The sequence below is a fragment of the Ranitomeya imitator genome, chromosome 5 (assembly GCF_032444005.1).
Source record: "Ranitomeya imitator isolate aRanImi1 chromosome 5, aRanImi1.pri, whole genome shotgun sequence".
Lineage (NCBI taxonomy): Eukaryota > Metazoa > Chordata > Amphibia > Anura > Dendrobatidae > Ranitomeya > Ranitomeya imitator.
The window spans coordinates 405,519,055-405,529,547 of NC_091286.1; the positions used below are offsets into that span (position 1 = coordinate 405,519,055).

Genomic DNA, 10,493 nt, shown 5'->3' on the forward strand with positions numbered 1-10,493 from the left:
TTTCCGCCTATAGTTTTGCCGTTCACTTCTAGACTGAACTCTATCACATTGCATTGTCTCAAGTGCCTGTTCAGAAGACACCGCCAAATGGTGCACAGGTTTGCGCTCCCGTAAACGCCGATCAATCTGAATAGCCATAGTCATAGACTCATTCTGACCCGTAGGCTCAGGGAACCCCACCATAACATCTTTAATGGCCTCAGAAAGGCCATCTCTGAACTTTGCAGCCAGGGCGCACTCATTCCACTGAGTAAGCACTGACCATTTCCGAAATTTTTGACAATATATTTCTGCTTCATCTTGCCCCTGAGAGAGAGCTAATTAAGCTTTTTCAGCCTGAATCTCCTGGTTAGGTTCCTCATAGAGCAAACCCAATGCCAGAAAAAACGCATCCACATTAAGCAACGCAGGATCCCCTGGTGCCAATGCAAATGCCCAATTTTGAGGGTCACCCCGCAGGAAAGATATAATAATCTTAACCTGCTGAGCAGGGTCTCCAGAAGAGCGAGATTTCAAAGAAAGGAACAGCTTGCAATTGTTCCTAAAATTCAGAAAACTAGATCTATCTCCAGCAAAGAACTCTGGAATAGGAATTCTAGGTTCAGACATAGGAGCATGTACAACAAAATCTTGTATATTTTGAACCGTAGCAGCAAGATTATTCAAGCTGGAAGCTAAACTCTGGACGTCCATGATAAACAGCTAAGGTCAGAGCCATTCAAGGATTAAGAGGAGGAAAAAAAAAAAAAAATCAGCCTGGCTGCAATTAAGGCTAGGCAGCAACCTCAGAGGAGAGAAAAAAAAAAAAAACTTCCTCAGACTACTTTTCCTCCTACTTCAGCCCAAACATTTTGGCCGGCTATACTGTCATGATTCCAATGGCAGGGAATCACAAAAGGACAAGCACCAACGAGCTCTAGGGTGATGGAACCTGAGCTGACCGCGACCCTAAACCTGAACACACAAATAACAATAGCCGGGGAACGTGCCTATGTTGATCCTAGACGTCTCGCACCAGCCGAAGATCTAACTTCCCCTATTAGAAGAAACACAGACCTCTCTTGCCTCCAGAGAAATCCCCCACAGAAATAGCAGCCCCCCACATATAATGACGGTGAAATGAGAGGAAGGCACATACACAGTATGAAAACAGATTCAGCAAAATGAGGCCCGCTAAAACTAGATAGCAGAGGATACAAAAGTAAACTGCGCGGTCAGCAAAAAGCCCTTCAAAAAACCATCCTGTAATTACTTGAACTCATGTTCCAACTCATGGAACATGAGGAGCAATTACAGCCCACTAAAGCAACCAGCAGCAAAGAGACAATTATATGCAAGCTGGACAAGACAAAAATAAAGCAAAACGTGGAACAAGAAAATCAAAACTTAGCTTGTCCTGAAGATTACTGAAGCCAGAAGCTGAGGTAACAAAACACTCTGATAACCTTGATAGCCGGCGGGGAAATGACAAGAAAGCCCGGTTAAATAGGAAACTCCCAAATCCTAATAGAACAGGTGGACACCAGAGACAGCAGAACACAAATCACCCAGTACCATCAGTAACCACCAGAGGGAGCCCAAAAACAGAACTCACAACACATGACGTCACGGTCATGTGACCGCGACATCATCACAGGTCCTGCGCGCCTGCGCGAGAAGGACCTACCATGATGTCACGGTCATGTGACCGCGACGTCATCACAGGTCCTGCGCTCCTGCGCGAGAAGGACCTGCCATGACGTCACGGTCATGTGACCGAACTACAAGGGGCCCTCAGAAGGTGAGTATATGTTTATTTTTATTTTTTAACCTGTGACATACGTGGGCAATATACTACGTGACTGGCCAATAAACTACGTGGCTGGGCAATATACTACGTGGCTCTGTGCTGTATACTACATCGCTGTGCAATATACTACGTGGCTCTGTGCTGTATACTACATCACTGGGCAATATACTACGTAACTGGGCAATATACTACGTGGCTGGGCAATATACTACGTCACTGGGCAATATACTACGTAACTGGGCAATATACTACGTGGCTGGGCAATATACTATGTGGCTGGGCAATATACTACGTGGCTGGGCAATATACTACGTGGCTGGGCAATATACTACGTGGCTGGGCAATATACTACGTAACTTGGCAATATACTACGTGGCTGGGCAATATACTACGTGGCTGGGCAATATACTACGTGGCTGGGCAATATACTACATGACTGGGCAGTATACTACGTGACTGGGCAATATACTACGTGGGCTGGGCAATACACTACATGGCTGGGCAATATACTACGTGACTGGGCAATATACTACGTGACTGGGCAATATACTATGAGGACATGCATATTCTAGAATACCCGATGCGTTAGAATCGGGCCATCATCTAGTCTACTATATAATTGCCTAAGGGTCACTTCCGTCTGTCTGTCCTTCTGTCTGTCCTTCTGTCTGTCACGGATATTCATTGGTCGCGGCCTCTGTCTGTCATGGAATCCAAGTCGCTGATTGGTCTCGCTAGCTGCCTGTCATGGCTGCCGCGATCAATCAGCAACGGCCACAGTCCGATTAGTCCCTCCCCTACTCCCCTGCAGTCACAGTGCCCGCCGCCCGCTGCATACTCCCTGTAGTCAGTGTGCCCGGCGCCCGCTCCATACTCCCCGCAGTCAGTGTCCCCGGCGCCCGCTCCATAAACCCCACAGTCAGTGTCCCCGGCGCCCGCTCCATACTCCCCACTCCATACTCCCCATAGTCAGTGTGCCCAGCCCCACTCCATACTGCCCGCAGTCAGTGTCCCTGGAGCACACTCCATACTCCCCGCTCCATACTCCCCGCAGTCAGTGTCCCCGGCGCCCGCTCCATACTCCCCGCTCCATACTCCCCGCAGTCAGCGCCCGCTCCATACTCCCCGCTGTCAGTGTGCCCAGCCCCGCTCCATACTCCCCGCAGTCAGTGTCCCCGGCGCCCGCTCCATACTCCCTGCTCCATACTCCCCGCAGTCAGCGCCCGCTCCATACTCCCCTCCGGTCACTGCTCACACAGGGATAATGCCAGTGGTAACGGACCGCGTTATGCCGCGGGTGACGCACTCCGTAACCGCTGCTATTAACCCTGTGTGACCAAGTTTTTACTATTGATACTGCCTATGCAGTGTCAATAGTAAAAAGATCTAACGTTAAAAATAATAAAAAAACAAAAAACATGCTATTCTCACCTTCCGTCGTCGGACGATGAGCTCGCGCGGGCCGCCATCTTCTGTTCCCAGAGATGCATTGCGAACTTACCCTGAAGACGAGACCGCTAAGTCATCTGGGTAATTTCGCAATGTATCCTGGGAACGGAAGATGGCGGCCGCATCACACAGCTTCGCTGCATCCCAGGGGTGAGTATATAACTATTTTTTATTTTAATTATTTTTTTTTTTACAGGGATATGGTGCACACACTTCTAAATACTGCGTGGGCAGTGTTCTATACCTACGTGTCTTGGCAATATACTACGTGACTGACCAATATACTACGTGACTGGGCAGTATACTACGTGACTGGGCAATATACTACGTGGTTGGGCAATATACTATGTGGGCTGGGCAATATACTACGTGGACATGCATATTCTAGAATACCCGATGCGTTAGAATCGGGCCACCATCTAGTCTAATATATAAAGCTGAATGTGTGTGTGTGTGTATGTATATGTGTATGTGTGGGATTGGCATCTGCACCGTCGCAGCTACAGCCACAAAATTTTGCACAGTCACACGTTTGGACCCCGAGAGCGTCATAGGCTATGTTGTGAGGCGAAGTTTTAACAACGCGCTTTCCAATTCACAAAACAATTTTGCCCCTATCTACATAATGGGGAAAAAGTGAAAGGAAAAGTGTTGGAGGCAAATTGACAGCTGGCAGATGTGAACAAGGGGGACTTAAAGAGTGAGAGCGATGGCGCCAAAGAGTATATACCGTACAGTTGCTAAGGTGGGGCCCCAACATGGGATACTCACCACACACGGGGATATGAACACACACACAAAATGCACCACACACTACCACGTGCTTGAACACATAAACCACCCTCAGCACACATTTCACCACACATACACCAACCTCGCCACATAAAAGTCGAAACACAAAAGTCACGGCTCAAAACTCGCCATGCGCAAAATTCGCCACTTGCAAAACTAGGCTCACGCAAATCTCGCCACACGCAAAACTTGCACACGTGGAAAAATTGCCACATGCACAAAAGTTGCAACACATGCAACACATGCAAAAGTTGCCTCACACAAAACTTGCACATACTCAAAATGCACCACACATAAAACTCACCACGTGCAAAACTTGCTGCACACAACTTGCTACACTCACCTGTCACATGCAACTCGACACACAAAAAGTTGCTACACGCATGTCGCCACACAAAACTCATCTAACAAAAGTCGCTACATGCATGTCGCCACACGCAACTCAACACACAGAACTTGACATATGAAACTTGCCCTAAAACACACACCACACTGGTTTTATCCTTCAAAAATAAAAATCTGATTAATAAGCAAACAATCTACAAGAGCAACAAATGTACCATATAGGAAATATGGCAGCTGTCAGTCACATGACCTGTCTATTATGTGTATGTGTGAGCTAATATATACTGCCAAGGGGGAGGGCTTCCTGTTGGCTGGGGATTTAACAGGCTGCCAATTTAGCTTACAAATACTCAGTGGCGTATCTAGGGGGGGGCAGCCGGGGCATGTGCCCCGGGCACAGCCGGCAGGGGGGCGCAGTTGGGCTGCCTAATGCGGCAGTCTGCAGTGTCTCCCCCGGCGGCTGCATTCTGCCGCCCCCGGTCTGGGAGTCAGCTGTTCTCTGTGCCGCCTGTCAAGCTGACAGCCGTCACAGAGAAGCTGCAGAGCTCCGGCTCCCAGAAATCAATTGTACTCACATCTAACAGCTGTGAGTACAATTGAGGCTCTGACCGCTGGGTCAGAGCGACGCCAGCAGCGTGATCAAGTCATGTGATCACGCTGCTGATGTCACTATCTGGCGCGCAGGAGAAAGAAGAGACTCGGTGGTAAGTGCTCCTGTAGTTGTGGAGCTGAAGACACCGAAAATTCATCGTGGGGTGGGTTTATGGGGAATATGTATTCAGTGTGTGTGTATGTTTATTTAGTCAGTGTTTGGGGGGGGGATTTATTTAGTGTGTGTTTTGGGGAGGCAGGATTTAATCAGTGTGTTGGGGAGGTCAGGGATTTATTCAGTGTGTGTGTGATTAGGGATTTATTCAGAGTGTATGGGAGGGAGGTTCAGGGATTTATTCATTGTGTGTGTGTGTGTGTGGGGGGGATTTATTCAGTGTGTGTGGGGGGGATTTAATCAGTGTGTGTGGGGATTTATTCAGTGTGTATGTATTTATTTAGCATGTGTGGGGCAGGGTGCATTTATTCTGTGTGGAGGGGGATGGATTCTGTCGGAAGGGGAATGGATATATTCCGTGGGGATGAGTGGGGAGATGGGGGTGGATAAAGTAGCGAAGGGAAAAATGTATGCTGACACAGTATTGGGAGCGAAGGTGATGGCATGTGTGAGGACACAGTATGGGGAGTCGGGGGAATGTGTGGGTAGGAAATATGGAGAGCAAAGGGGTAAATAAGTGAGGAGATAGTATAGTTAGCAGGGGGGATGTACATGAGGATGCTATTAGAATTGTGTGCAGACAATATGGGGGGAGGAAAGTGTCTGAAGCCTCCTCTGTGAAGCGCCCAACTGCCGTCACTCATCTCGTCAGGGGCGATGGTCGCCACCCCTAGCCCCACACTGTGTTATGCATTATGCACAGTGCGGGGCTGGGATTCCTGGGCAGATTCCTGCACAGACCGACGCTGGAAGGCGGGGAACCTGGGGGAGAGTCTGACAAGCGCAGTGCGCATGCCCAGGAATCCCAGCCCCGCACTGTGCATAATGCATAACAAAGTGCGGGGCGCGGATTCAGTAACAGGGTGGCCACACTGCCCGCACAGGCGCAGGCGCAGGCAGGAACCCAGCATCTGAGAGCCATGACGGCCAATTCTCACTGCGCCTGCCCCAGGCAGGCATGCACAGCGCAGGCGCCGGATTTCAGAAGAAAACAGCGCGCATGGGGCGGTGACCATCGCCCCTGAAGAGATGAGTGACGGCAGTTGGGCGCTTCACAGAGGAGGCTGCAGACCCGCCTCCATGGACAAAGGCAGGTATTTTTGAAAAGTTTCAAAACGCTTTATTTTAGTAATACATGAACACAAAACTAAAAGAGCCACCGTGTTAGAATGCAGCATTACTGCTGCACAAGGTGGCTCTTTTAGTTTATAACGGCTGGAGGGGGGTGACAGTGGCCCTTTAAGTGTCATAAAGATTTAATTGTTTTGTTTTTCAAATAAACTCATGGATGGAATTGTGTCTCAGGGCTCAATGGATCACTGAAATCAATCTTAAACACATGTGATAATTAGTTTTCCAGGTGATTCTAATTAAAGGAAAACTACTTAAAGATTATGGTCCACATTATTAAGCAGGCCACAGGTTTCAAGTAATATGGGAACTAAAAAGGATCTCTCTGCTGCTGAAAAGCATTAAATAGTGCAATGCCTTGGACAAGGTATGAAAACATTAGATATTCCACGAAAACTTAAGAGTGGTCATCATACTGTGAAGAGATTTGTGACTGAAACAGAGCACAGACAGAGTTCATGCAGATAAAGGCATAATGAGGAAGGTTTCTGCCAGACAAATTCATGGGATTAAGAGAGCAGCTTCCAAAATAACATTACAAAGCAGCAAACAGTTATTTGAAGCTGCTGGTGCCTCTGGAGTCCCTCGAACCTCAAGGTGTAGGATCCTTCAAAGGCTTGCTGTGGTGCATAAACCTAATATTCAGCCACCCTTAATAATAATCTTTATTTATAATAATAATAATCTTTATTTTTATATGGCGCTAACATATTCCGCAGTGCTTTACATTTTGCACACATTATCATCACTGTCCCCGAAGGGGCTCACAATCTAAATTCCCTATCAGTATGTCTTTGGAATGTGGGAGGAAACCGGAGTGCCCGGAGGAAACCCACGCAAACACGGAGAGAACATACAAACTCTTTGCAGATGTTGTCCTGGGTGGGATTAGAACCTTGTAAAACCTGATGTTGATGCTGGAGAAAATGTGAAAATGCTGCGTACAGAACCAAGTAAAGCTGTTGTTGTTAAAGTTGAGTTGGACTGTGTCTCCCTTTGTGCTGTAGTGTCTACCAAGAACCTCTGACGGCCCAGGGTGAACCCGGATGGCATGGAGATCCAGAACACAGGTATGCAGAAGGAAAGACATTACTGTATTGTCAGGGGAGGCCAGGGTGTGATACAGGGTTTGCTCTCAACCATGACTACTGCCCTGGCCCACTCCAACACTTGGCGTAGTCTTCAGGATGCCGAAATCGTGCAGTGTGGGAATCCTGTGAGAGATGACATTGAAGTGACAAGAGAAGATGAGACTGGAAGTTCAAGACAAGTGACTAGTATCTCCGCTGACAGACAGCGGTAGGTAAGTATGTAGTGTTTTTTTTTTTTACTTTTACGCTGGTAACCAGGGTAAACATCGGGTTACTAAGCGCGGCCCTGCGCTTAGTAACCCGATGTTTACCCTGGTTACCAGTGAAGACATCGCTGGATCGGTGTCACACACGCCGATCCAGCGATGTCTGCAGGGAGTCCAGCGACGAAATAAAGTTCTGGACTTTCCTCAGCGACCAACGATCTCCCAGCAGGGGCCTGATCGTTGGTCGCTGTCACACAGAACGATTTCCTTAATGATATCGTTGCTACGTCACAAAAAGCAACGATATCGTTAACGATATCGTTATGTGTGAAGGTACCTTAACACCTTGCCAGGTGAAGGAATTGCGAGGAGAGGAGAGACTGGCACTTCAAATGTGACTGACTAAACAGATTTGCCTGACACCTTGATTGAGACCAAGATGGCAGCCATGAAGATGGTGGAGTATGGCGCCAAAGAAGAAGATAACTACTGTGACTTCATCCTCCGTGGGCGTGACAGCACTGAGATGGCGTGAAGACCTGCCCAGAGACGTCCCTGGCACCGCCCCCGGAGGGTGCGAAGAACGGGTGAGGTCCAGAAGAAAACCTTGGGTGCAGCTGTATGACGCCATTTTGGGAAATGGCGCCGGCAGCGATGAACCACTCCTGCGCACTGCATTACAGAGGAGTATTCCACATTGTGGAAATGGCGGCAGGAGGAGGAGCAGGCCCGACCCAGGAGACAGAGAAGCAAGGCGGCTGGAGTGCACCCCGTACCTGAAACCGAAGGACCCAGGCGGCTGCTGTGGCCCGAACACCGTTTGGGAGAATCGGAGCGACAAGCCCAGCGGAGCAGGAACCTCCTTGGCGAGAGCCACTGGACACAGAGCTGAGATGTCCACAACGACCGGAACGACTTGGAGAGTCGGAACCTATGTACCCGGATCCAGCGTTGCAGCGAAGATGAGGACCAGATTCAGCAACAGCCCCGGTGGAGCCTGAACCAGAAGAGACGAGCCGGCCTGAACTGCGTCATCACTCCAACAAATACATCAAAATACATTTTTCTTCATTGGAATTATGAGTTCCTTGGTTCATCCTTTCTATAGTCTACAGGTTTTTCTGTTTTCTTTTTTGAGCCGCCTATCACTAGCCGTTGAGTGCCTGCCATATTGCATCGCCTTATGCCAACAACTACTGCATCAACTTTTTGACAAGTGGGCGGAGCTTAGCTTGGTGAGGGTGTGACCAAGTGCTGCTGACAAATTTATCATGATTTTAAAAAGGAAAAAAACAAAAACCAAGCATAAAATACAACAGAAATGTACAAGTTCACTTCTTGCGGTGGAGCACGTCATATGAGAATTGTGCCAAATTCATTAACAGGCGCATGACTTTTAATGAATTTGGTCAATATTACTCCAGTGCACACTTAAACACTTAGAAACCAATGTTTCAACATTTATGCCACATTTTAATTTTTATTGATCATGCATCAAATCCAAGACTTCAAACATTGAATTCATTTTGCATCAATTTTTACTAATGAAAATTTGATCGTACAAAGATTCTTTTGATACTTGTGCCCCAACATGTCATGGCCTCTGCAGACAAGGCTGTGTATGCAGTATGTTCATATAGACCGTCCCAGCCACTTTTATCAGGCCATATACCAGGATATATGAGTATTGTAAACTAGAATAGCAAATTTTTACACATATCATACATACCACTCCTAAGACGGCATACAGTTTGATGGAAATGTTAACTGACGTTGGGGAATTAGCATCTCCCGATGGACGGAAAGCCTTCTTTAAAAACACTTGCTGGAATGAATCATGGAAGGCTTCTGCAGTGCGATCAGCACAATGAAACAGACCCCCAACTTCAGTGCCTGGTAGACAACAAAAGGATTTCCCAAAATTGAAGTTAGTATAGAAAGCAAAAACAAACTGTAAGACCTCATTCACACGTCAGTTTTTCACATACAAGTGCTATCCATGTTATTTACGGATAACACACATACCCATGACAATCTGAGACTGTTGACATGTAAGATGTTTTCCCTCGGACAAAGGCCACATTCACATGTTCAGTATCTGGTCAGTATTTTACCTCAGTATCTGTAAGTCAAAATCTGGTGAGGAATAATAAGAGGAAAAGTATCGTATATACTCAAGTATAAGCCAAGATTTTCAGCCCATTTTTTTTAGGCTGAAAGTGCCCCTCTCGGCTTATACTCGAGTCATGGTCCCAGGGGATCGGCGGGGGGAGGGGGAGCGGTGGCTGTGACATACTCACCTGCTTCAGGCGCGGTCCCTGCAAGTCCCTGGTTCTCCGGGCGCTGACAGCTTCTTCCAGCGTTGAGCGGTCACATGGTACCGCTCATTACAGTAATGAATATGGACCAGACTCCACTCCAATAGGGGTGGAGCCACATATTCATTACTGTAATGAGCGGTAACGGTGACCGTTCAAAGCTGGAAGAAGCTGTCAGCGCCCGGAGAATCAGGGATGTGCAGGGACCGCACCGGGAGCAGGTGAGTATAATGGGGAGCACTGCGCGATATTCACCTGTCCTTGTTCCAGGCGCCGCTCCGTCTTCCGCGCCCTCTGCCTGAACGTTAGTGCAGAGGACGCCGAAGACGGAGCGGCACCCGGAACAAGGACAGGTGAATATTGCAAGTGCTGGGGGCCTGAGCGACGAGAGGTGAGTATGTAATTTTTTTTTTAATCGCAGCAACAGTACATGGGGCAAATGTGTCTATGGGGCCATAATCACCATTTGTGGAGCACTATATGGGGCAAATATCTTTATGGAGCCATAATCACCATTTGTGGAGCACTATATGGGGCAAATATCTTTATGGAGCATCTTATAGGGCCATAATCAACGTTTGTGCAGCATTATATTGGGCAAATGTT

At 47.8% G+C, this 10,493-nt stretch overlaps 1 protein-coding gene across 1 annotated transcript in view; it reads right to left on the reverse strand.

Annotated features, from left to right (window-relative positions):
• LOC138637778 (5-hydroxytryptamine receptor 3A-like) overlaps positions 1-9,598 on the reverse strand; it is a 51,661-nt gene extending 42,063 nt beyond the window's left edge. The window contains exons 1-2 of the mRNA XM_069726698.1: positions 9,595-9,598; positions 9,299-9,462 (exon numbers count right to left, since the gene is read on the reverse strand). Coding sequence (XP_069582799.1) covers positions 9,299-9,462; positions 9,595-9,598 — 168 coding nt within the window. The remainder of the gene's footprint in view (positions 1-9,298; positions 9,463-9,594) is intronic.
• Positions 9,599-10,493: the final 895 nt, after the last annotated feature.